The sequence below is a fragment of the Arachis duranensis genome, chromosome 8, assembly GCF_000817695.3.
Source record: "Arachis duranensis cultivar V14167 chromosome 8, aradu.V14167.gnm2.J7QH, whole genome shotgun sequence".
In the NCBI taxonomy this organism is placed as follows: domain Eukaryota; kingdom Viridiplantae; phylum Streptophyta; class Magnoliopsida; order Fabales; family Fabaceae; genus Arachis; species Arachis duranensis.
Window position 1 is genome coordinate 30,493,321 of NC_029779.3, and position 26,292 is coordinate 30,519,612.

Consider the following 26,292-nt stretch of genomic DNA (forward strand, 5'->3'; position numbering starts at 1 on the left):
ACAATATAAAAGTACTTTTTTGTTTATTTATTACATGAAAAACATCTTTTTTTTAAGGAAAAAAGATCTTTTTAAAAAAGATGTAAATTACAGCTTCTCAAAAAAGATCTTTTTTTGATTTTACTAGTACTTTTACTTTTACTACTAGAAATTTGCCAAACACGTTAAAAAATAAAAAAAGATCTTTTTTTAACAAAATAATAGCGCCCAAACATGCACTTAATCAAGGTTAATATGTATTTTATATTTTAATCTTTTAACGACTGATTTTGATTTTGATATTCACCTAACATAAGTACATAATAATATATATAATAAATGAATGTTAATTCAATTATAATCAAGAATTGATCCTCTTAATTTTTTCTTTTCATTGATATTATCAAATGTGAATTTATATCATTTAATATTTTCTCTCACATTTTTTTGCTAATTAAAAAGAGTATAGTTGGAGATTATACTTTTATAACATAGAAAGAAAAAATTAAGAGGATCATTTCCACTATTACTTAAGTACAGAATCGCATCTAACGAAAATGCAACTAAAGGGAAAAAGGCCAATGGGTTAGTAATCCTGATGGACCAATGAATGATAATTAGGGCTACTATCTATTGGGTTACAGTTCAAATTGTCGCCCAAACTAATGAGTTTGTGGATATTAAGCATAATGATTTCTCCCCGTCCGAAAAATAATTTCTCATAGATGGACAATAAGACATAAGTGAAGTGTACTACAAATTTCAACCTTGTACTGAAATGGGGGCCCATGAATCATGATCCGGGCCTTACGGTGAGTGTTCACTCGCTCCTGGGCCTGAGAAGAATCAGTCAGCGTCCAGCGAGGACGAAACGAAATTATTATTGCATCGATTTCGGCCTAAGGAGGTGGGTGAGAACTGTAACACTAGTAATCACGAATTAAACATAATTGAGTAATTGACATCTTATTTGTATATACGGTAGAAATATAATTATTTATTTATGTTTTTTTAACCTAAATTTTTAAAATAATTAATTTTGTAATATTATATAAGAAATTTTATGACTAAAATATTTAAAATAATAAAAACTCAGGTATAATTAATTTTATGTAAAATTAATAATTAATTTTTTTTAAATAATTTATCTAAATTATTATTTAACTATTTTGAAGTATCAACTTGAGTCGACCAAAAAGAGAAAATCGGAGATAGATTATATCACTCTTATGAATTTAAACTTCAAATGTTTGAGATAATTATTTTGACAATATCTAAATTTGGAATCCGATGGGTTGGCTAACAGACGAAGGGAAAAAAAGGTAGGATAAGTGCTTGAGCAGTTGAACCTTACGAATTATGATGTTGCAAGAGTCCAAAGACAACAAAAGAATTTACTCTAATATAATGTAAAGGGTCGTTTGTGATCATTGATAGACATACATAGTAAAAGGTGGAAACTCAGATAACAATGCATAGGAAAGTTAAACAGCAGTGTCATGAAGTGGAAATCAAAGTATACGGCAGGGGCGGCACCGTAAATTCACTACTAAACAAGCTTTACAGAGATGCTCGTCTTCCTTATCTCACGGCCTCATTTCTCAACTCTCAACAACCAGCCATCATTGAAAAGGGGGAAAAAGATTAACTAAATGTGAAAATAATTGTAACAGGAAAAAAAAAATATGAAGACTCAGATCCACCGTTGCTTCCACGTACATTGTCTTCTATACAACGATCCGGAATTGAACCCAAAAATAGAAGAAAATAAATTAAAAAAAAATTCCATGAGAAATGTTCTAGAGACCTCTTAATTACTAATCAGTATCACTTAGCCGATCCTAATTCCTGTGTCGCGAAAATGCATGTACGGGACCAGGAGCTACTAGAGTGGAACCTCCTGGTGTAGGTGTACCCGTGGGTGGTGCTGCTACACTTGGAGGATTTGGGGGGGTGGTCGCCGCCGGAGCCGGAGGCGGCGGAGGAGATGAGTTCGAATCAGGAGGTGGAGGAGGAGGGGTTGGATTTGCGTTAACGGGTGAAGGCGGCGGCGGCGATGTGGCGGTGATGGGGGCGGCGGTGGAAGCTGGAGGAGAAGGAGGAGTAACGGGATTGCCGCCATAAATGGGGGAAGGAGGGTTGGGAATGTTGAAATTGGGAGGTGGAAAACCTGAAGGAGGAGAGCATGAGGAATCATCATCGGAGCATTTGGTGGCGGCGTTGTGGTGGTGGCGGTGGAGGATCCCAAGTCCTAAGACGAGGCCAATAACAACGAGAAGGGTGACAATGAAGATGAAGATCTTAGTTGCTTTTCCAACGTAGCAAATCATTGTGTGTGTGTGTGTTGTGTGAATCTGAAAGGCGATTTTGTTCTCAGATGCAGAGACGGGCGGTGTGGGTCTTATTGGAGTCTTTTTCGTCTTTTTCTCATGGTTGTTTCGGGGGAGAAACAAGAGTGCTGCGAGAAGCTGCTTATAAATAACGACATGGATTGGCAAGTGCTGAGAGAGAGAGTTAACCGAAATGGTTTTGTTGTTTAAAGAATACAAGACTAATTGAGAGTTAATGTGAGCACGTGAAGGCTACCTTAAGTTGTTAGAAAGTTAAATTTGCCAATACCAAATTAGGACCAAGGTCAATGTTGCTTTCGCTTTACTGTCATGCTGGCTGCTACTAACCGCTTAGAGGTTTCTTTATTTATTTAGTTTAGTGAGTGGTTACTTACTATATAATATAACTGATGCTAACCATGCTTTTTGGCTATTAGCATTAACCATTAGAATAAGCCGCAATTACAAATTAAAGTGATTCTTTTGCTACACAAAGATATCTGAATGACTGCTAACAAAATAGAGAGTCAATAGAGCATTATTTATGTTTCTTTACTGCATAAAGTTCCTTTTTCAATAGTTTCTGAAAATATTAGCTGTAAAAATGGGATTGGAGTAGATGTGGAAAATAAAATAAAATAATAATAATTGGACATTCCTCGCACTCGCAGGGCTGTGTAGGATAGGAATTAGGAAATACCGAAATAGGAATCAATCTACAATGAACGAGGATGGGTCACAGGGTTCAATTGAACCGTTAAAAGAAGGGAATGGTCAATGATATACCATAGAGAACCGTGCTCGACAGACATGCATGTCTGCCACGTCGACCTTCCTAGCCTGTCTTCATCCTCAAATTTCACTCAAGACTCAACCCCAACTTACTCAGCTTGTGAACTGTGAAAGGCTGAAACTGAAAGCCTATAATATCTGATTAAAAATATTCAAACAAATAATAATCTATTTCAAAAATTTATTAATAACTTACATTAAATGCTTTTATTTTGTCAAAACTTACAATAAAAAATTGGACTCTATTTCTAATGTATGTCAAGAAGTTGGGCTTCCTATGTGGTTCTTTGTGGCTTTGCTATGATCATGATTTGGGCCATCCCCTAATAAAACGGCCTATAAAGTATGATTAGTATTTATTCTGCGTAAGAATCCTTAAGTAAAGTTATGATTTAATAGAGCCCAATCATATCCATCCATTAGTCTATCTACTAGCATTATATCCGTGCTACATATGTAAGAAGAGAGAGTAATTGGGGGAAACTATATATATTGGACTCATTCATTATTATTCATAGATTGTCTCTTTGTCATGATTGATTTAATTCGTTGCGATATTGCCATGCATCAATGGAGTTTCGTGTAATGTAATGTAACAAGAAAACATATATATATGTAGATGAAAGTGAAGAAGAAATGGAAAGGTTAGTACAAGGTGGAATTGGTACGAGGAATATTAGGCTTGGGATTGGAGGAAGGTATGTGTATGAGGGAATCCCAGGGTGGGTTGGAGGAGCCAAACGTGTAGGCACAGCAAAGAAGCCAACGGCAACAAAGCATGCCTTCAAATTGGATTGCGAGTATGTCAAGAAAAACAACCCAGGTGGTGGTCGACGTCGTGGTCGTGGTGTTGGTGTGGCACTCAAAGCGGCAATTGCTGAACCAAAGGTATATAATACAAACCCACCATTTATTCAGTCTATCTTTTCCCGTAATAAAATAATACCGTAGAAAATAGTGCTGTGTATATGTCTTCAAGCTCTGAGTTTTGAATGGTTCATGTTCATTATTATCAACCTTCCCTAGCTTGCACGTGCACTTTTTTTTTTCCTTTTTCTTCTTATTTTGGTTTTCGTTTTTTCTTTTATTAATTATTTATGTATCCACTCAATCAACTCTAACTCTAAGGTTAACTTATCTTCTCGCTTTATTTCGTGACCAAAGAAAATTTCATTAAAGCTAGCCCATAACATATCATGTTTGATTGACCATTATGTCCCCACCTCATCATCATCTTATTCCCATTTATTTGTTTTGTTCTACTTTTGTTTTCATGAAGTGGCTAATTTGTAGGTTGCGTAGGTGAACAAAGAGGACGGGGTCATGTTATGAACCAAAAATAGCTCGTCAATTCTATGTCTAAGGCTAAAATTATGAAAATGGAAAGAAAATGCTGAATGATTAATTTCTTTTCTCATATTTTCAAATGATAAAAACTAAAAAAGTATAAAATCTTCGGTTCTAATGTTCTATCGGCTATTGACACTATCTAAACTGTAAACTACTATCCTAATAATTATCTATTTATCCATAACAAGTTATATTGACCATTTTAAAGTAGTTTATTGTACATAATGTACAAATAGTCTATTATTTCTCTAGCGAGATCCAATGTTTAATGTTATCCATAAAGTCCCTTGCACAAGATCAACTAGATGAATAAGTATCAAGAAATGTAAAAATGGTTAACTCTTGGTATTAAAAAGTTATATTAAGGTAGTGTTGGTTTAAACTTTAAAGCTATTTTATTGGGAGTTGTTCCATAATCCATAGTAAGAATAATACATTAATTCGTATATTAATTTTGGCAGTATAATTTGTTATTAAGCATATCAAATCCCGATATTCAAAGAGATTTTTTTTTCTGACCATAAAAAATAAAAATTACATATTCTCTTGTTAAGCTAACATAACAAAATATGAATATGTCCCTCAATTATTAAATTTTAAATTTTAAAAAGTTTTAAATGGTTTTTATTTTCTTAAGTTTGGATTATTTTTCAAATTTATTAAAATGCGTAAAAAGATATTTTATTCCAAAAAGTGCCGTTTCAAAAAAAAAATGCAACATCCATAAATATTAGGGATATATATATATATATCTTTGAAATTTTTTAGTATTTATTTTATTTTTAATTATTTTATATTTATATTTTTGTTAAAAAATTAGTAAATCCATAGAAATAATAGAATATTATTTTTTATTTCCATTTTATTTTTTTATCCTTTTTCCACATTGCAGAATCATAGAAATAAAAAAAAGAAATATTACATGTATTACTTTTTATGTACACTTTTTTTTGGAAAATTTTGGTTTACACTTCAATTTATGTGTATATATCTTTTACTTTTGATATTAAAGTAACTAATAAGAAGTAAAAGAAAATATAAAATTTGTCTTTTAATTATACCATGAAAGAAAAATATATATTTAGTAGTAGTATACTAAAAATGAAAATAAAAATAAAAAATAAACCAAATACACTCTAAAATTTGAGTTTCCAAGATGTAAGATACAAATTTTATTTTATGGAAAAGTCTAGAGGCAGCAATTTTATTGTATTTTGGCTAGCATGTAACCAGCAGAAAAATGTGAGCTATTGGATGAAATCTCACACCAATCTCACACCATCAAATCATCATTGATGGCTAGTTGATGGCTACCAATCACAAATGTTGCTGTCCCTAGCATGACTCTTATTTTATTTTATTTTTTTGTTGATATTGAATTATTTGAAAAAATAATCATGTTCAGTTATCATGCAGGCTCCAATACCTACTACTTACGACGATCCAATGCTTGCAAATTATGTACCAGTATATGTCATGCTCCCTGTAAGTCACAACCTTAATTAAATGTCATCCCACATATACATATAAATAACAATGCAGCATACATGTATGTTAATGTTTTCCTTTGTGTTTGTTCTTATTCCCAGCTAGGAGTTGTTACAAACGACAATGTCTTAGAAGATAGAGAAGGACTTGAGCAACAGCTGAAGGAGCTTCATGCTGCAGGTGTTGATGGTGTTATGGTTGATGTGTGGTGGGGCATTGTGGAATCAAAGGGGCCTCAGGAGTATGATTGGTCAGCATATAGAGACTTGTTTCAACTTGTTCAACATTGCAAGCTCAAGTTACAGGCCATAATGTCATTTCACCAGTGTGGTGGCAATGTGGGAGATTCCGTTTCCATCCCAATCCCTAAATGGGTCCTTGAAATCGGAGTATCAGACCCTGATATCTTCTACACCAACCCCAATGGCATAAGGAACAAGGAATGCTTGTCTATTGGGGTTGACAATAGGCCTTTATTCCATGGCAGAACTGCTATTGAGGTTGACCACGTTCAAAATTTTTGTTTTCTTACTCATATTCTTTCTATTTGTTGCTGACTTTGGAGAACATGATTTAATAGGAACTTTTTATTCTTTAACTTGAAGGAAGAATCATTCATTTCTATCTATGAAATGAAGCAAACCTCTAATGCCTACTACATTTATATATACATGTTTAAATTTGTTTGGATGCAGATGTACAGTGATTACATGAAGAGCTTCAGAGAGAACATGGAAGATTTTTTAGAATCTGAGCTGATGATAGACGTTGAAGTTGGGCTTGGCCCTGCTGGAGAACTCAGATATCCCTCTTACTCAAGAAATCTGGGGTGGGTATTTCCTGGCATTGGAGAATTTCAGGTGAGTTTAGACTTTTCTGTTATATTCAATACATATCAATAAGATTAAGCTTTTAAATTCTCATACCCTCTTTGAATAAATCTCCAAAACCATGCATGCAGTGCTATGACAAATACCTAAAAGCTGATTTCAAAGAGGCTGCAACAAAAGCAGGTCATCCTGAATGGGATCTTCCTGATAATGCTGGTCAATCCAATGACACACCTGAATCAACAGAGTTCTTTAGATCAAATGGAACCTACACAACAGAGAAAGGGAAGTTTTTTCTTACATGGTACTCAAACAAGTTGCTGATCCATGGTGATGAGATCCTTGATGAAGCCAACAAGGCATTCCTAGGCTGCAAATTGAAGTTAGCAGCAAAAGTAAACTCTGAAATATATCTACTGAATTTGCACCTAACAAGAATTGATTCTCTTTTGCAACAACCATGATTCACCTAATAACATTTTCTTATGAAAATAGGTAGCTGGAATTCACTGGTGGTATAAAACAGAAAGCCATGCAGCAGAGCTTACTTCAGGATACTACAACTTAAAAGATAGAGATGGATACCGGCCTATAGCGAGGATGCTGTCTCGGCATGACGCTCTCTTCAATTTCACATGTCTTGAAATGAGGAACTCTGAGCAAAGACCTGATGCCAGAAGTGGTGCACAGGAACTTGTTCAGCAAGTAATCTATTCTATCTACAAATGAAGCCTAATGTGTTCTTCTCTGCAGAAACCAAAAGACAACTTGTGAATTGTGATTGATAGGATAATCTCCATGCAGGTTCTAAGTGGAGGGTGGATGGAGAAGCTTGAAGTTGCAGGGGAAAATGCGCTTGCAAGGTATGATCGTGCAGCTTACAACCAAATCCTTCTGAATGCTAGACCAAATGGTGTCAACAAAAAGGGCCCTCCAAAACTGAGGATGTATGGAGTCACATACCTCCGTTTGTCAGATGAGTTAATGGAGAAAACAAATTTTGATATATTCAAAACCTTTGTGAGAAAGATGCATGCTGAGCAGGTAAGCACCTTGTGACATATGAAGTGAAGCAGTGAAAGGCTTTGTCCTAATTGCTTTGGAAAATTTGCAGGATTATTGTCCAGAGCCAGAGAAGTACAACCATTACATGTATCCTATGGTGAGGTCAAAGGCAAAGATACCAGTGGAGGCTCTTCTTGAAGCAACAAAGCCAGTGAAGCCATATACATGGCATAGAGAAACAGACATGAGTGTTGGTGGTGTTAGTGGTGTACTTGCTGATATACTAGCCATTATCTTATGTATATTTAAGCAGCGCCGAAACCAAGACTAAGGGGGAATGAAAAGGGGAAAGGTATTGTTTGTTGTGTTGATATTGAGAATTAGGAACATGCAGTTGGATCTGCTTTAAGATTCTTGTAAATCTGTCAAGTGCTAAGCACGACCATAAAGGGAATAAATAACATCAGATTCATATAGCTAAGCATATATGCCAAGTGACACCAAGAAAATAATAGTTCATTAATGGTACTGTCTATGAAAATTTGTGAGAATGTTACTTAAATGCTATAGATATGGGACCAAAGATGCCAAATTATTTGTAATAAACTAACAACCACTTCCATGATTCCATGGCAAGAGATCCCCGTACCTCTCGCATGCTAAGCGAGCGCTCTACCATCTGAGCTACATCCCCTTGTTTGCTTTATAAATTGTTCTTTAATTTAATTCAAGATTATATCATTGCATTGCTTCAACTACACCAAGAACGAACTGCAGGGTTAAGGTATGAGCTCTTGCAAAAAAGAGATTCAATTTTTATAAACTGCGTTGAACTTTTTAAATTATCAAAATCTAATTAAAAATCAAGCACAAGTTAATTTTAATACATCGTGCGTGTAAATACATTCAATTAAATTTTATTTGAATTCGTAAATAATCATTAAAAAAATAAATATAATTAATAAAAAGTGTATCAAAATTAAACTCATATTTTTATATGGGATCATTAATAACTAAATAATTCAAGTTTCATCATTGACAATAATAAATAAAATATCTTATAATGTCATTTAGTCATATCCCATTTTTTTCCTCGTAATTCACCATTCATGGCTTGAATCAAGCGGTGCTTTTACATTTTTCTCTTTCATTTTATTATATTAACGACAATATATAGAATTTGAATATTGAAGAATGTTATATGCATGATATATTTATATATATATATATATGAATGTCAAAAAATTATTAGAATTTATTATTTTTTTTGTCATCATTTAGATATTAATGTTTAAAAATATGAGATAAAAATATTATTAGATTATAAAACTAAATGAATTAGACTAAAAAAATTAAGTTAATGGCTAAGTGATAAACAAAAATAATAAATTAAGTTTTATTGACATCTAAATCTAACTAAATAGGTCCAACACTAATAAAAAGTAAAAAACCATTCTCATTAAAAGAGTGTGTAATACGTACTCGAATACCCAAACAAACGTTACCACTCACTTCACGCTCTAATATGAAAAACCATTTACATCTCCCACTCAAAACTGTAACAAAGAAATTTGAAATCTCTCTGAAAATCTCTCAAAATTCTTTTAAATTCTCCATGAAAACTACAAAAAAATCTGATTCTGCACTTGAAATCATCAACAACACACACAAAAAAGAACAATAAAAATTCCTTAAGATACTGACAAAACTACTTGTTCATTATGTTCAATTTTCTCATTCGCATTTCTACTAGTTTGGTTTAGGGTTTAGTGGATCGATCGAGTTCGTTCATTTAGTAGATCGAATTTCTCTTATTCAATTTTTTCTTGTTTTTCTCTGTAGTTAGGGATCGAATGAAACTGTAGTAGTTGTGCTGCATTTTAGGTACATTTCTCAATTTATTTGAGGTTCATTTGGATTCGAAAATAAATTCAATGTGTTTTTGTTGATGATTGAGTCTTTTTGACTACTTATTCAAATCTGAACTAATTTCAGTTCATTTGTGAATTAACTGAGGTTCACTTGATGTTGCTGTTAAGTATTTATCAAATTTTTTATTCCTTAATTTTCTCTAGTGCCATCATTAAATAATTTCGATTCATTTATTAGTTTATTTCAGGTTCATTTGGATCCAGAAATGAATTCGATGCGTTTTTGTTGATGATTGAGTCTTTTTGATTGTTTGTTCAAATATGAACTAATTTCGGTTCATTTGTAAATTAACTGAAGTTCACTTGATACTGCTGTTAAGTATTCACCAAATTTTTTATTCCTTAATTTTTTCTGGTGTCATCATTAAATAATTTTGGTTCATTTATTAGTTTATTTGATGTTCATTTGGATTCAGAAATGAATTCGATGTGTTTTTATTGACGATTGAGTTTTTTTTTACTGTTTGTTCAAATCTGAACTAATTTTAGTTCATTTGTGAATTAACTAAGGTTCACTTGATGATGCTGTTAAGTATTGACCAAAGTTTTTATTCCTTAATTTTTTTGGGTACCATCATTAAATAATTTCGGTTCATTTTTTAGTTTATTTGAGGTTCATTTGGATTCAAAAATGAATTCGATATATTTTTGTTGATGATTGAATCTTTTTAATTGCTTGTTAAAATATTAACTAATTTTGGTTTATCTAGCTCCGCCCCTGAATGTTACCTCACTTAGAGCTGTCTTTTTCTTTTTCTTTGAAGCATTTACGATTTTTTCTCATATTCGATCTCAATCTATTTTTGGGACATCCTCTTGTTCTAACACGTGGGGGACTTTAAAGGTTGTTAACATCATTTAACGTAGCATCTTCATGAGATAACGAATATTTATCTTTACTTTTCACTTGATATTCTTGCATCTTAGCCATGATATTATCAAAAACGCAGTGCAGAATTCCAGTTAATTCCTTAAATTCTGACGCAAATTCACAAATATTGTATGAGCAAAACACAAAATCATCAAATCTCTTTCTTCTTGGCTCCAGTAAAAGCTCATCTTGAAAGATGTTATAACAATACCATTGTATAATAACAAATGAACTGAAAATTGTGCATTTTATAAATTCAAAAACTCGTGCATTTTATCCAAATTCAAATTCATAAACAACACAGATTTTAACAAAGAAGAATGAAATTATTCATTATCACGTTATTCAATTGTATTAGATTCCATTCAATTTCATTCAATTCAAAATTGCTAAAGAATGAAACTAGATAAAATTAAGAACAATCCAAACCTTGTCCACTTGATTCGATTAAGAAGAATAATCCAAATCACCCTCATTCAACTGATTTGAACTTGAATCATTCATTGTTTTGAAACACGTAAAACCTAAACGATTTTAATTACACTGTTCGATTTAAAACAAAAAAAACAAATACAGATCGAAAATCTAAAGAGAAAGAGAATAAAATCCAAAGAAAACACAAGAAAAGCGAAAAAGAAAACGAAAATCTAAAGAAAAAAGAGACAATAATCAGACGAAAATACAGAAAAATCAGAAAAAAAGAAAACATTTACATTGAAGAAAAACGAACAAAAGAAAATTTACGTTAAAAATCTGTTATAAATATCGCATAATTCTAAATCACTTGATTGAATTTAATTAGTGAAATCACTTGGATGCAGAACATTTTTGTTATCTAAATATCTCACCACCAACTCTATAAATAACTCCTAGTGTCATAGTAGAAGTTATGCTTATTGATGAAGTTTTTTAATATTGAAGGAACCAACATAAACAAATCTTCAGCATGTCTATTTTTTCCTAATGCGCAAAGGAGGTTTTCCCAAGCTTAAAAAAAAGAGGTAGTAAGATAGAAGTAGAGTGGTAATAACTAAAAAGAAAAAACAAGTAGCAATTTTCGGAATAAGAAGATAGGAAATATAGGGAATGACATATATATCCAATGTCCATTATCCAAATTGTAAATAACAAAAAAGACATAGTTCTCCCCACGTCTCGTATGTTAGGACTTCAACTTCCCGCTTTGAATGTTTGTTTCTTGTTTCTTTGTTTCTCTATCTCTATCCTAAGACACATTCCCTTACCCGAAAACAAAACAAACTTTTCCCACAAACTTTCTTCAACGCATATCCTTGAACTGAAACCCTCAATTTTAATCAAAATCTATAGCGGAAAAACAATTTTTATCCACCAAAAAATTCAACAGAATCTCAAGGACGCGCTTTGAAGCTCTATTGCTTTAGCATGCATTGCTTCACGTTCGTTGGGTTGGTGTTTCACCTTACATACCTTCTAACGTTATAAACAAAATAAAATATATATATAAAAAAAAGGGTTCATACGTTTGCTCAACTCCATCATCAAATTTTGGCATTCGCGTTTTTCCTAGGATCTAGCTAGGGGCATTCCCTAATTTAATTACCTTGGTGTGTTCTTCAACAAGCAACAAACAAATTTGGAAGCTAATTATTAATAAGGACCTCTTTGACAAGGCTTGTTCTTTTGTCTTCATGAAGAGAGTTGTTGGAGAGGGATTTTTTCAAGCTCAATGAGATGAATTGGAAGTTACACGTTTGTGAATTTGGAAGGAGCAATGAAGTTTACAAGACCTGTTTATGCTGTTTTTTTTGTCTTTCTTCTTTGTGCCTTGGCCAAAATCGGCTTTGAAGGGAAACTGTGGAAACCCCAAGAGTTTTATGCAGATCATGGTGTTGTAATTAAGGTATTTATGTTTTAGCATTTTTCTCTATCTTTCCATTTTTCTCCTTTATTTATTTCTTTTCTTTATGGAAAAATAAATGTCATGTTTGTGATCAATATTATGAAGAAATATAGGATGAGATATTATGAACTGTCTTATTCTTTTGTAAGTTAAAATGTCATGCTAGCATTTGTGATGTTTGAAGCATAAATGGTTTAGTCCTCACAGATTCACTGAGGTTCTTGAAGACCTTAATCTAAGATCAACTCAAATATTGTGATGTTTCAATTGTTGGTTAATGCAGGAAGAGCAGGAGTGGATACATTGCAGGAAGGAATTGATAGAGAGGAACAATGATATTAAGGACTATGACTTGGAAATAAAAACAAACTTATTAGATTGCATTACAAGGACACATCCTCCAACTCATGATTCAGAAGAGAAGGAGCATGATCATGTGTCAGTGTCACAGTTTTATTCCGAAGACAATCGCGGTAGATACTTGCTTGACAAGTTACCTCAGAGTGAGAGGAAACTACCAAGACCTGTTCCTGTTCCATCACCCAAAAAACTGCGTGTCAAGAAGAAGTTTGCCAACTCGCTTCCGCCTCAAGGGATAACACTAAGTGCCATTTCTCCTTCTCCAAATTCTCCACCTATAGACTTTTATGTGCTATTTCCACCACCACCAGATTCACCTCCCCCTCCTCCTCCTCCTCAAGTTGATGAGGAGGATAATAGCAAACGAAAGATACCAATTATCATTGGTTCGGTTGTATCAGGAATAATAATCATAGTAGGCATGCTCTTATGCTATCGTGAGATCAGGAAAAGCAGAAAAGTCTACAAAGATGACAGGCCTTTAACTGTATTAGGCTCAAGTGATGTGTCTGGTACAATTTCTGTGCTGCATTTTCTAATCAAGTAGTATATGATATATGATGATGAATTGATGATAGTAAAACAATTCATGGTTGCTTCAATCAATGTTTGTTTTTCTTCTTTCAGGTTCAAAGAAGTCTATTGCTTTGGGAAATTCTAATACCAATGAAAATGGTATAATCTATGCAAAGAACCCTTCTATTGTTGGGAATGTTATCACTAGTCCGGAAGATAACAATGCCTCATTGGGTATGGGTGTTGGTGCGGGTTTGGGTTTGGGTGTGGCTGCAGGTGAGGCCTCATCATCAGAAAGCAAGGAACAAGTTCCATTAGGTGCTGCTCCAGAAGGATTAGCCCCTGAGCCGGCAGGGCCACCACCCCCACCACCTCCACCCCCTGCTGCTGCGCCTCGCCCCCCACCGGCTCCAAAAGCACCTGTTAGGCCTCCACCTGCCCCTCCTGTTAAAATCCTTTCACGGGCACGTCTTAGTAATGTAGAAGAGGATTCTGCAGATGCTCCGAAAGCGAAACTAAAGCCATTTTTCTGGGATAAGGTTGCTGCATCTCCTGATCAAGCAATGGTCTGGCATGAGATCAGAGCAGGGTCATTCCAGTAAGAACATTTTTAAGTCATCTCAAAATCAGGATTTATCATAGATGAGGAAGTAAAATTGTATTAACTTTTTTTGCTGATCTTGATGACAAATTAACAGGTTCAATGAACAGAAAATCGAGTCTTTATTTGGCTGCAACAACCCCAATAGAAAAGAGTCACCATCACAAGAACCTTCATTACAGTTAATTCAGATTATTGATCCTAAGAAAGCACAGAATTTATCAATTCTTTTACGTGCTTTGAATGTGACTACAGAAGAAGTTGTTGATGCCCTTAGAGAAGGTGACTCACTCTCTAGTCTTTATTTATCATCATATTATGTTCATTTCAACTTTTAGTGCTCATGATATAGCAAGAGTTAGTGCTTTCCGTGTTAGAACATTCTGTAATCTGTTGGTTGAATCAGGTAGCGAGATTCCTGTTGAGCTGATCCAAACATTAATAAAGATGGCGCCAACAACAGATGAGGAACTGAAGCTGAGGTTATTTGATGGAAACATTGCTCAACTTGGCCCTGCAGAGCGGTTTCTCAAGGTCTTAGTTGACATTCCACTCGCTTTCCGGCGTCTCGAGTCTCTACAACTCATGCTCACTCTTCCAGAAGAGGTCTCAAGCATCAAGGAGTGCTTTTCAACATTAGAGGTAACTAAACTATGATTCAAGCAGTATTTTGAATTTGATTACCATATATAGTTATAAGTGCTAACATAGATGTTCTGTGACTAACAGGTTTCATGTGATAAACTAAGAAAAAGTAGGCTCTTCCTTAAACTACTAGAAGCAGTTCTCAAGACAGGAAACAGATTGAATGATGGAACATATCGTGGCGGCGCTCAAGCCTTCAAGCTTGACACACTTTTGAAGCTTTCGGATGTAAAAGGAACCGATGGAAAGACAACACTTCTACACTTTGTGGTTCAGGAGATCATACGTTCTGAGGGAGTAAGAGCTTTGAGAACAGAGAGAGCGAGGCAGAGCAATTCTAGTGTCGGAACAGAGGATTCTGTTGATGATTCCATTGGCCAAGAATCAGAAGAACACTACCGAAGACTTGGCCTTAAAGTAGTTTCAGGCCTAAGCAGTGAACTTGAAGATGTTAAAAGGGCGGCGATTATAGACGGCGATGCTCTAACGGCTGCAGTGTGGAAACTTGATCGGTTACTCAGCAAAAGTGAGGAGTTATTGAACAATGATTTGAAGAGCATAGATGAAGACAGCAACTTCAAGCGTTCCCTTGAAAATTTTGTGGACAAATCAAAAGCTCAAGTGTCATGGCTGTCTGAGGAAGAGAAGAGGATCATGGCTGAAGTGAAGGCTACAGCAGATTACTTCCATGGACAAGCAGGGAAAGATGAAGGTTTGAGATTGTTTGTAATTGTTCGTGATTTCTTGGTAATGTTGGACACAGTATGCAAAGAGGTGCAGTTAACAACACAGAAGCCAATGAAGATCTCTCATAAGAAAGAGGCTTCAAATTTGTCGTCGCCACCAGTATCTCCGAATACTCAGCAGCAGTCTCCTTCTGATCTGCATAGAAGACTGTTTCCGGCCATAGCAGCGCGCAGGATCCATTGCTCTAGTTCAGATGAGGATGAGGACGAGAAAGAGGATGATAATTAGATTAAGAGGTTATTATTACCTTGATAGCTTTTCTAGCAAGTTTTATGCATATGCAAGAAGATAAAGCCCCGCCAATGAGTTATAGCTCAAATAGCATAGTCTTTTCATACTCATTTCAGAGGTTGTGGGTTCGAGTCTCCTTATCTTTGGTAAAAAAAAAAAAAAGAAGATGTGGAAGATGCAAAATGTTTAGTATTGTTGTTCCTCATGAAAACATGCATGAGTGGAAAGGGGGGTTTGGAAGGGACATGGATTAACTTCTTGATTGGTTTCTCCCTTAAAAATTTGATGGATCTGGTTGAATGATGCTGCAACCTTTTTCAAGTAGCTAATATTAATTGGAGTGAGCAAAAGCTTCATGATGTTATAAATTCTTAGTGCTCAAATTGACCTGTTTTATATGTTGTTGATTCCTGTTGCTTATCTACAGGATAGTTCATTAGCCAACCTTGTGTCTTAACTTTTTAACTATAGAAATTTTTAGATGATTTATCTGACAAGTATAATTCATCTGTTCTTGTTTTACTTTTTTTTTCCCTGGTCATTGCATGTTTTTTTCAAGTATATCATACAAAAATATCAATTTAGGATATCTGTCAATAATCCTCGTTCAAAATTTAGGATATTTGATCGAGGATTATTATTCGCAGAAAGTAGAAATTTTTTGGTAAGATTTAGTCTTTTTCTAAAAATTAAAATATCTATGTTGATGCTAATATATATAAAAGAAATCTTTTAAAAAATATATAAGAAAAAAATATTTTATTGTGGCGAGTTTCTATTTAATCTCTTCGTCATAATTACAGCAAATTTATCGGATGTAAAAGAACGAATCTATTTTTCTATTTATAATTTATAAAAGTTAATATCAATTCTCTATACAATAAATTTTGGACTATGTTACATGTATACCAAAATCAACCATTAAAATCAATCACCAGTATAAAATATATATTGGAATACAAATACATATTGAAAATAAATTAAACCACACATGTATTTACACATAAATACATTGGTGACTAATTTTAATAACTAATTTTAGTGTACAAATAACATTTTTGATAAATTTTAGCCATCTTATTTATTTTTAATAATGCTAAATCAGTATTTCTAGACATAAGACATCTTATAAAAATTAGCCAATAATCTTTAAGAAAAAGAATTAAAAATTAAAAAAATCTTACCCATTATTATTATTCAAATAAAATATAAATTATTAATTAAATACAATAAATATACATATTAAAAATGTTATAATTGTTTCATTTGAATTATAATTCATTAGCATATTGTATAAGACTCTTATTATCATACTATTTAATCTGTTTATAAAACATAGACTCTTATTATTATTATTGTATTTCTTAATCTCTTATATCAATTATTGAAAACTCTTCCAAACAAGTTTAGATTAGGCACAATATCTTTTTTATTAGGTACATTTAAATATATCATGATTATAATATTAATTTATAATTTTAAATTATATTTTTAGTATTTTCATTTTAATTCATTTTTTCTAATATTTTTCTTTAATTATTTACAAACAAACTCTAGTATAGAAAATTTGTTTTTTTCTAAAAATAAATAAATTTAAATTTTTGAAATACTAAACTATAATCCAATTTGTATTATATTTTAGTTGAATAATTATATATAAATTATTAAATAAATATTTTGTAAAATATTTTTAATAAAAAATACTTTAAATTTAATATAAATTTACATAATATTTAATTAACCTTTACACATTGTTTGGATCTGTGAAAAATGAAAGAAAAGAAAATCTTTAAACAGAAAATGAATGAAAAACTTTGTTTTACGTGGTTTAGATGGAAGAGAAAAAAGATGAAAAAGAAAAAAATTGCTTGGGCCATTTAATTTTTTTTCACCCATGACTTGCAAAGAAAACTGGAGAAGAAAGGAGAATCAATAACAAAATGATTTATAGAACTTTTGAGTTGTTTATTATTTTTGTTATCATTTTATTATATAGTTTTTGACAAAAAAATAAGTTATAGCATTTAAAAATCATTGAACAAGAAAGACAATAAAAAAATATTTATAAAAATAATATATTAAAATCTTGAACGTTAAGTTGAATAACTCTTTTTTTTTTTGAAAAAATAACTTAAATACATTAGTAATGTATAATTTATATATAATATAAAAAGGGTATTAACATAAATTTACTTTACTTTCGTTTTCTCTCTTTTTAATTTTCTTTCCATCCAAACAAATGAAAATTTTTTCTCTATTTTCTTTTCATTTATTTTTTCTTTATCCAAACAACATATAAAAAAAATCTACTTTTCCTTTTATTTTCTTTCCTCTTATCTTCTTTGTTCTTATTTTTTTTTCTTCAATTTTCCATCCTACATCCAAACACACTCTTAAACAATATTAAAATATATTATATAGTATAATAAATTTATCTCTCTCCATATTTGCACGGATCTGACTCTAATTAATAACTAAAAATAAACATCACGGTGAAAGCTATACAAGATACCAAAAAGGTTGCATCTTTTCTTTAACTAACACGAATGGCTTGAACACACTGCACTCTAGAATTTATCTTACACACTAATTAAATAATTGTGACCGCGGTAAAACCATAATACAAAGCTGAGCATGCGCCATGAACAAAACACGAAATGCCACCAATATACAAGAAGTGATGATCTGAGAATCCACAAGAACGTTTTTTATGGTGGTTTGATTTTGTCCCGAAATGCAGCAAGATCATTCCAATAGCAAATGTAATCCTGACCAACAAAAATATGGTTTCAGTAAATAATTGTATACTCATTTTATTATGCTGGGCCAACACGTCAAAGGTGTCAGTTCCACAAAATACAAAATCTCAAATCTACTACGGATTAGTCAAGTTAGTCAAACAAAAAGTGAAGAATAGAAATAAGGCAATTCTGAATGAATTGGTATGAAGGTAGAGAGACATTACCATGCTAAAAGCAGGAGAACCATGGAGATTTGCTTGATAAAATAAGCCATGACAAGGCCTTGTCGAGAACAAAAGCAACTGAAGACAGCCAATAAACAGACTATAGCATGGGCTATCCCCAAAACTATCAATGCAGCGAACCCCATTTGAAAGGCTTTCTGACTTTGTTGTTTACACTCCACTAAATACAGGTTTACATGGTGACCCTGTTTGTCAAACACAAGTACACAACAATTATACTATTGATCAAGTGTTCGCCAAAATTAATAATATTTGCTGACTATGTAGCATTGTTCCTATAATAATATTGCAACATGCAAACTTATTTTATGTCGCAAGACCGTCACCAACCACAACCTTAAAATATCTATTGTGTATATATATAGCTTGAAGCATACCTTTTTTTGTGCAATTTCAGCCTGCAAGCCAAGAATCCCAGCTACAACATCCATGATTATAATCAGGAGAGAAAGGAAAATTCCTGCTATTCTAGCGTAGGGGCCATTGTTGTGGAAGAATTTAGCTATCTGTTTCTGGTTTGCTTGTTGACAAGTGCTAATTGAAAAATAGTATAGTGGAGTGAAAAGATACGTACGGAGCAACAATATTTATATACATGAAGAGTAGGAAGAAGTTGGAGCAGGTGGGAAAAGTCTCTTTTGTCCAAACTGTACAATCTAAACTTTAATATGCTTTGCGTCACTATAGGTATAAATCTTGTATCTACATCTACATTTATGTAACGCCGTATATTATCCTAAATAATTTGGAATGATTGTGTTCTAAATTTTGTTATATTTTGCTTATCCTTTTCTTTTTTATTTTTTTGGGTCTTCATGCTTATCCTTTATAGTATTAATTTTATGTTTTATGGCTTGATATCTTATTTCTTGCTATAAGCACAATTGTAAAATCCAAATCTCCCGTGCAAAGATCATTATCTACGTACCCCAAAAAGGAAAAACAAAGAAGGGGGGTGTTTTTGATAAATCACTATATATCCATCGTGATTAACCAAAAAAAAAGAAAAATTAGCCAGCATAGTGAGAGATATAATGAAAATAAGTCAAAATGGGAAAAAATCTATTAAACAATGTAAAATGATAAAGTAATAAGTTAATTATTATTATTATTAATTTTTTATTTTAGCATTAAATCAGTCAATTAAATCAGTCAATTAAACAATAATTATGAAAATTGTATACATATATAAAAAAAAGACCAATTTTTTAGTGGCACAAGATTTTGGCAGCTAACCACTAAAACAATTCCTACAGATAGCGGCAAGAATTTTGCGGTGGTTTTATAATGAATAATATCGGTAGATATCATGGCGGTTGAAAGTGGAATTGCAATTAACTTTACATTTAGTGGCAGTTTTGGTAAACCGCTGCAATATATTACTTATGTTGAATTATTATTTAATTGTTTGTAGTGGTTTTCTTCCAACCACCACAAAATGCGTTTAAATACATATTTCAATGTTTTTAAAAAAAAAACATTCGCATATAATCTACTTAAGTACTCACTACTTTTTTTTTAAACCACATATGTTTAAATCATTATTACTTAAATAGTAACAGTATTTCTAGATTCGTTTTACCTACAGAAGTTAATAAATTAAATAAGTTACTTATGTTAACTCATGTAAACAAATTTATCCATAAGTTTTTCTCGTTTACTATATTATCATTTAAATTTGCGTTCAAATATAAATAAAAAAAATAAAGTCAACATCTGAATTTATAAAATTAAATAAAGTTCAATTGAGCATAAATTAAATTTAGGCTTCTTCGAAGTTATGCCTTACTAAATCTAAATTAAAAAAATTCTAAAAGTAGACAAATATGTAAAACTGTAACCCAAACCATTAAATTAAAGGAATCAACATAACTCTTAGCATAAAAAGTCAAAATTTCTCTTCAACAATGTATTGACCTGACGAAAAATACTCTGTCAAGAATCTATAGCCTTCATGTCTTACAGAATCTGATATGTCATCTCCATACCATAGCTTTTTGTTACATATATATCATCTTGCCTTTGTTGTTCTTCTAAAATTTCATTGTCTTCTTCTAAAATTTTATTGAGATCAAATTACATGGAGATGTCAATTTCAACAGAGAAAATATTAACTAAATTATCTTTTGAATCAGACTCTTCCTTATCTTGACAGTCATAAATTATTTTACTAGAATATTCAATTAATATTGAAAATATCAACATGCATATACAAAATAAGTATACTCAGAAAAAATTAAAAACTTCCAAGTCATTAGATAATAATTAAAAAAAAAGGATGATAATAAGTTAAGACAATTTTAAAATTAAACACAAATAAACAATAATTATTGGTGCAGTGACTTCTATATCAAATCTCAATACTCACCTTCTGCCCCCATATTACTTTAATTTTAGCTCCTAAACATTTTACTTTTACTATCTTAATTAAATTTTTACAATTTATACGCCTTTATATATATATATATATATATATATATATAGTGATTGAGTCAATCATTTTTATTAATATGATAATATATAATATTAAATATTTATGTGAAATCTGTTACACTGGGTTAAATTTTTTTTCACATAAATTTATGAAAACTGCTATATACATAGATGCAGAGCAAACAAATTACTAATCATTAAGTTTATATGAACCTCATATGTTCATGTCTCTTATATCAAACCAAAAACATTAGTAAGGTGACATTTTTCTCTTGGGTCAACAAAGCATTAAGGTGTTCTAGTTTATCATGTAGTGTGTCTTAGGTAACATGTTTCATGAGGTATTAAATTTTTCAATACCCATTTTTTTTCTTAACAATGCGACCATAGTTTTTATTAGATATTTGTTTTAGAGTGTTTTTTTTATTTAAATTAGAGTTTTGCTAATATTTGACAAGTAATAATTTTATTAGATATTTGTTTGAGTTTTTTTTATGTAAATTAGAGTTTTGCTAATATTTGACTAATAATATTATTTTTTCTCAAGGTTTATAAAAATAACTAGAAAATTACGGTACAATATTATACGTGAACCCTCGAATGATGACAAGACTAATACTAAAACTAAGGGTACTATGGTGAGTGATTGACATTAACACTTTTTTAGAAAAACTTGCATTGAAATTAGAAAGTCTTTAATTATATCATTGATCTTTTTGTAACTTTTTCGTGGAAAATTATGAGTTTGTGATTATAATTCTAAATTAATTCTTTTTATTAAATTTTATTTTAAATGATTTCATCTTGCCTTAAGGTTGGAATAATGCCTAGAGAGGCTCAAATATCACGTGAGGAACCATGTGATAGAGTTCCTCTATTTTCGTCCTCAGCTAATAGTGTTCCAGCATCCCATCTTAAGGAACCATTTCGTGCACTGCGCAATGATAAACGGCTTGCGCCGTCAAGTACAAGTGATACCCTCAAACTTCCACAGAACACACGAAACTCGGCATCGCGATGAAGTGGCCGATATTACCTTCAGAGGATGAAGATTACGACGTAGAGGCGGATGAAGTTGAGTCGTTTGATGACCACATTGACAACATATTTGCTACCCAAAAAGTCGAAAAAACAACGAGAACAAATGCAAAGATACATATTATTGAAAAGTTATTGTCATTGATAAACTTTGTTTCTCCTATTTTTGTTCATGTTTTTTTTTAAAGTCCTTTACTTCTATGTCTCTTTTGTGAAACGATTATCGTGATTTTATATATATATATATATAACAAAGTTGCAACTAATTGGATAGGCAGTTGGATTATTAATTTTTAGGGAGTTTGGGTGTTGACTATTTCCAATTTTTCATATGTGAAGAGAGTTGGAAGACAGCAAACAAAGCTAACAAGGAACATGCATACAACATGGTTAATGTAGATGTTTTAGTTTCGACATATTAAGGCAATTCAGTTATCAATTTTGAGAGGTAAAAACTTTTCGGTGAGTAAATTATATTACTGGTTAAATTATCCATATTTTGTATTTCACATATTTAAATCAGCATTTGTATCTCATATGTCATTGCGACTAAATGGCATCTAGATTCTTGTTTTTTTTATACCGGTTCATTTTAAACTAGCCTTTTTTGATTATTGATATTCTTCACATTACCATAGTTTTATGCTTGTTGTTTGGTTTTGGTTACTGACAATGGCAAATAATTACAGCGGGTCTTTCACTATGAGGATGATGCCTGAGGAAAAATAAAGTGAAAAATTATACAAAGGATAGAAAAGAACTGGAAGGATACAAGACATAACTTGTATCATAAGTTTTACAAAGAAATAAAGACTCTTTAAAAAAATGTTAAGCATCACCCATCAGGAATAGAAAAAAATCACTAAAAATGGTTCCTTGAATATCGCTTGAAGGAAGAAACAAAGGTAATAAATGGTATTTTTTTATTATTTCTCTTAAAACATATATATATATATCTACATAAAAGACTCCATAAATTTTATAATCAACATCCCAGTTTCATAGAAAAAGTGTAAACAAAACATTTTAAATCGTTTACACACATACTGGAGGACTCTAAAATATTGGCAAGACGAAAAGGTAATAAATAATTATTTGTTTTAAGATTTTGCTTCATTTTCCTAAATATGGTGGTGTTATTTATATGATGAAAAAGTTTAGGGAGCCAGCAACTTTTGTATTTTTTGGCCAGCACTTAACCATAAAAAAAAAAGTGAGTGATTTCTCATCATTGGATGTAATCTCACACCATTAAAAATATTATTGATGGCCAATTAATGGTTACAAAATACCAAAGTTGCTGCCCCCTAGCATTGCTCTTATATGATTGTGTCGATATTAATGTTATAGGAGAAAGTACGAAGAAGGCCCATTAGTAGAGGAGAGTTGTGGACCATCTCTCATAAAAAATGGCTCGTATATCTATACCAATGCGCGTGTTGTTGGTGTAAGTAATGTTTGAAAATTTTCATCTTCTCTTATTATATATATCATGCTAATTTTAAATCATTATAATCTTATTTCTTGTATATCTGTAGGAAGTAATTGCGAATATTGAGAGTCAAGATAAATCCTCTAAGCAGTTTTTACAAAATGATTCGCTAGCATAAGTTCTTGGAAATGAGCACTCAGGATGAGTTCGTGTCTTAGGTGTTGGACCATGTCCCACCCAAGTTTTTTGTAACGCTGCTGCACAACCGTCGGATTCTGGTGTGCAAAATGAAGAGTATCAGAGGACGATTGCTGAATTAAAGGCTGAGGTAGCAGAAGAAAATGCGAACAGATAGACGATGGAGAAGCTTTTGAGATATCTAATCCGACAGCAAAGAGACAATTTGCCACCTAACATTGCTGCAAAGATAGATTCATTGGGGAATACACCGACTTCATCGCGCGCAATGCCATTTTCTTCTGGCAATCATGACCTGCAAAAAAATAATGACATTCAGTCAACGGAATTAGATACTTTTGAATTTAATTTGTTTTAGTGTTTAATGTTTATTTTCTTGAAATTATCTCATTTTAATTTATAAGGAATTGTGCACTTAAGACAATTTCATCATATATAATTAAGTTTCTTATGGTATTTTGTTTTTTTATTTCGTTAAAAGTTATTTATTTTAATTAATTTCTAATAAACTAAAGTTGGAAAAACAGACAAAATAAAAGAGGCAAAATAATGAAAAAGTAATCAGAATACTAAATCTGGCGATGGTTCTAAACCGCCGTAAAATGAATGTTGTTTTCGTTTATCTGCTATTTAGTGGCAGTTACAAACAGCCACAAAATTGATAGACATTTTGGCTGCCAGCTTTGGCAGCGGATAAAAGCTATCACAAAACTAATTCATATTATGCGGCGATTATTCTAGCAGTTAGCATAAACCGTCGCTAACCGTTTGCCGGCGACTTATCTTTCAGCGGTTATTTAACCACCTAGGGATGGCAATTTCCCCCGGCGAGGCGGGTATTCGCGAGAATTTACCCGCCGGAGGACAGGTTTGGGGGTTATTTTTTCCCCGTGGGACGGGGGGTGGGTCTCTCCATTTAATAAATGGGCAGGGGCAGGGAGAAAGGTACCCGCCCCATGATACCCGCATAATACCCGTGTATATATATATATATATATATATATGTTATGATGGAATCAGAAAACTTAATCCTCAATTTCTCACACCGCTTCTGTCTCACTCTCTCACTCTCTCATCAGTTCACTCTCAGTCTCACACCCCAACCTAAATTACGTGACTGCGTCTCAGGTCTCATCCTCTCCGTCTTTCTTCCTCTTCCTTCTTCCCTTGCCGCCGCTCACCTTCTTCCTCTCACTGAGTTGTCGGTGTCGCTCCATACTTGCTTCTCACAGCGTTGGCGCTGCCTGCACCCGCGTCGCCGCCTCTACTTTTCGAAGACGAAGCTATTCCAGCCATACCTCTGTTATCACCAGCATCTTCAGATCTGTCATCACCAACTATGCTTCTGCGTCCATCTTCTTCAGATCTGCCATCATCAATGGTCAATAAACTGTTTGCATTCTTTTAATTATATAATCATTTAAAAAGTTTTGATTTTTTTGTCCAATAATTATGTAAATATTATTCTGATTTATACATATTGTTAATGATTGATTTATATATCTTTTGTGTACCTTTTATGAACATAATGTATGCATATGTTTGATTTTATTATACTGTGAATTGTATATATTTTGCTGGAAGATGATTTCGAATGGATGAAAATTAGAAATCAGTCTGGTTTAATTATGATGTAATTAAATTATTTGATTGTTCTACATATATAATTGTATTATAGATTGAAATTGAATTAAATTTTTATTCAAAAATCCGTGAATATCTGTAGAGACTCCGATCTCCAGCGAATATAGAATCCTCATTATCGGTTGTGGGAACGGGACCAGGACGGAGACAGATTATGAGTGACGGAGATGAGGGCGGGAGGCATATCCCTACCTCTATGGGGACCCGTTATCATTTTTATAACCACTGCAAAATATTTAACGACAGTTCAAAACTACTACAATGTAATTCCAAAATCTCTGCTAACTGCCAGAAATGTTATAGTGAACCATGACCATAGGTTGACCCTTCAATAATATGCAACACTTGACATTGGTGCTTAGTGTTGGAAGCGTGTAATCTGAGTGAGAAAGACTATATTAAAGTTAATTAAGCACAGTAATAGTTAAATGTTTATTGCGAAGGGAATAACGAAAAAATTTGCAGCTGAAAATTGGATTTTCGTGAGTTGGCCTGATTGGATAGGAGAAAAAGGTCTAAATTGAAAAAAATTGTTGGGTAGTTAGTTTAAATTTCAAAAATATGTTTTCAAGTGTTTCTATATTAGTATCCCATTTAATTAACCATGTCATGCATACGTCCCAAACGAAAAATGTTAAAGAATTATTAAAATATATTATTTTAAATTATTAATTAGTTATTAATATTTAAAAATATAGACTAAAATATATTGTTAAATTATTAAACTAAAAAGTTAAATTAATAACTAAAAGTAGTGACCAAAAATAATATTCTGATTGTCTTCTAACATTTCTTGAATTTAGACTAGTACTATTTGTGCTTCATTTATTCTCTTTAACTTCTAATGGACGAAAATTTTGTATCTCTTATTTTTTCATATTTTCAAAAATAATATATATACGTATAAACATTTATTCTTTTAAATATAAAAAATGATTAATAAAATAAATTAAGACTCTCCGTTATTACAATTTTTTCAATAACTAATGCAAATGAAAAGTTA

General features: G+C 32.2%; 4 protein-coding genes across 4 annotated transcripts; 2 read left to right on the plus strand and 2 right to left on the minus strand.

Annotated features, from left to right (window-relative positions):
* Positions 1-1,360: 1,360 nt before the first annotated feature.
* On the minus strand, positions 1,361-2,590 carry LOC107462035 (sulfated surface glycoprotein 185). Its single transcript, XM_016080591.3, has one exon. It carries the CDS (start codon positions 2,307-2,309, stop codon positions 1,821-1,823), a length of 489 nt encoding a protein of 162 aa, XP_015936077.1. The 5' UTR covers positions 2,310-2,590; the 3' UTR covers positions 1,361-1,820.
* A 931-nt stretch (positions 2,591-3,521) lies between these two features.
* Positions 3,522-8,293, plus strand: LOC107462032 (beta-amylase-like). Its single transcript, XM_016080587.3, has 8 exons — positions 3,522-3,989; positions 5,868-5,936; positions 6,041-6,439; positions 6,635-6,799; positions 6,901-7,164; positions 7,265-7,474; positions 7,574-7,813; positions 7,884-8,293. Exons 1-8 carry the CDS (start codon positions 3,738-3,740, stop codon positions 8,103-8,105), a joined length of 1,821 nt encoding a protein of 606 aa, XP_015936073.1. The 5' UTR covers positions 3,522-3,737; the 3' UTR covers positions 8,106-8,293.
* A 4,036-nt stretch (positions 8,294-12,329) lies between these two features.
* Positions 12,330-15,555, plus strand: LOC107461931 (formin-like protein 3). Its single transcript, XM_052253336.1, has 7 exons — positions 12,330-12,458; positions 12,742-13,330; positions 13,446-13,568; positions 13,611-13,932; positions 14,033-14,217; positions 14,342-14,577; positions 14,665-15,555. Exons 1-7 carry the CDS (start codon positions 12,330-12,332, stop codon positions 15,553-15,555), a joined length of 2,475 nt encoding a protein of 824 aa, XP_052109296.1.
* Positions 15,556-18,148: 2,593 nt separating this feature from the next.
* On the minus strand, positions 18,149-18,999 carry LOC127741249 (protein VASCULATURE COMPLEXITY AND CONNECTIVITY-like). Its single transcript, XM_052253337.1, has 3 exons — positions 18,922-18,999; positions 18,524-18,729; positions 18,149-18,326 (listed from the first exon to the last, which is right to left on the minus strand). The coding sequence occupies exons 1-3, from the start codon at positions 18,973-18,975 to the stop codon at positions 18,149-18,151; spliced, it is 438 nt and encodes a 145-aa protein (XP_052109297.1). The 5' UTR covers positions 18,976-18,999.
* Positions 19,000-26,292: the final 7,293 nt, after the last annotated feature.

Bases quoted from the DNA above. Each gene is read 5' to 3' on its own strand.
- LOC107462035 (XM_016080591.3), bottom strand. From the start codon at position 2,309: ATGATTTGCTACGTTGGAAAAGCAACTAAGATCTTCATCTTCATTGTC.
- LOC107462032 (XM_016080587.3), top strand. From the start codon at position 3,738: ATGGAAAGGTTAGTACAAGGTGGAATTGGTACGAGGAATATTAGGCTT. The intron at 7,475-7,573 runs GTAATCTATTCT...ATCTCCATGCAG, and splicing joins CACAGGAACTTGTTCAGCAA to GTTCTAAGTGGAGGGTGGAT. The intron at 7,814-7,883 runs GTAAGCACCTTG...GAAAATTTGCAG, and splicing joins GAAAGATGCATGCTGAGCAG to GATTATTGTCCAGAGCCAGA.
- LOC107461931 (XM_052253336.1), top strand. From the start codon at position 12,330: ATGAAGTTTACAAGACCTGTTTATGCTGTTTTTTTTGTCTTTCTTCTT. The intron at 12,459-12,741 runs GTATTTATGTTT...TGGTTAATGCAG, and splicing joins ATCATGGTGTTGTAATTAAG to GAAGAGCAGGAGTGGATACA. The intron at 13,933-14,032 runs GTAAGAACATTT...ACAAATTAACAG, and splicing joins ATCAGAGCAGGGTCATTCCA to GTTCAATGAACAGAAAATCG.
- LOC127741249 (XM_052253337.1), bottom strand. From the start codon at position 18,975: ATGGATGTTGTAGCTGGGATTCTTGGCTTGCAGGCTGAAATTGCACAA. The intron at 18,730-18,921 runs GTATGCTTCAAG...TTTGACAAACAG, and splicing joins CTGAAATTGCACAAAAAAAG to GGTCACCATGTAAACCTGTA. The intron at 18,327-18,523 runs GTAATGTCTCTC...TTTGTTGGTCAG, and splicing joins GTTCTCCTGCTTTTAGCATG to GATTACATTTGCTATTGGAA.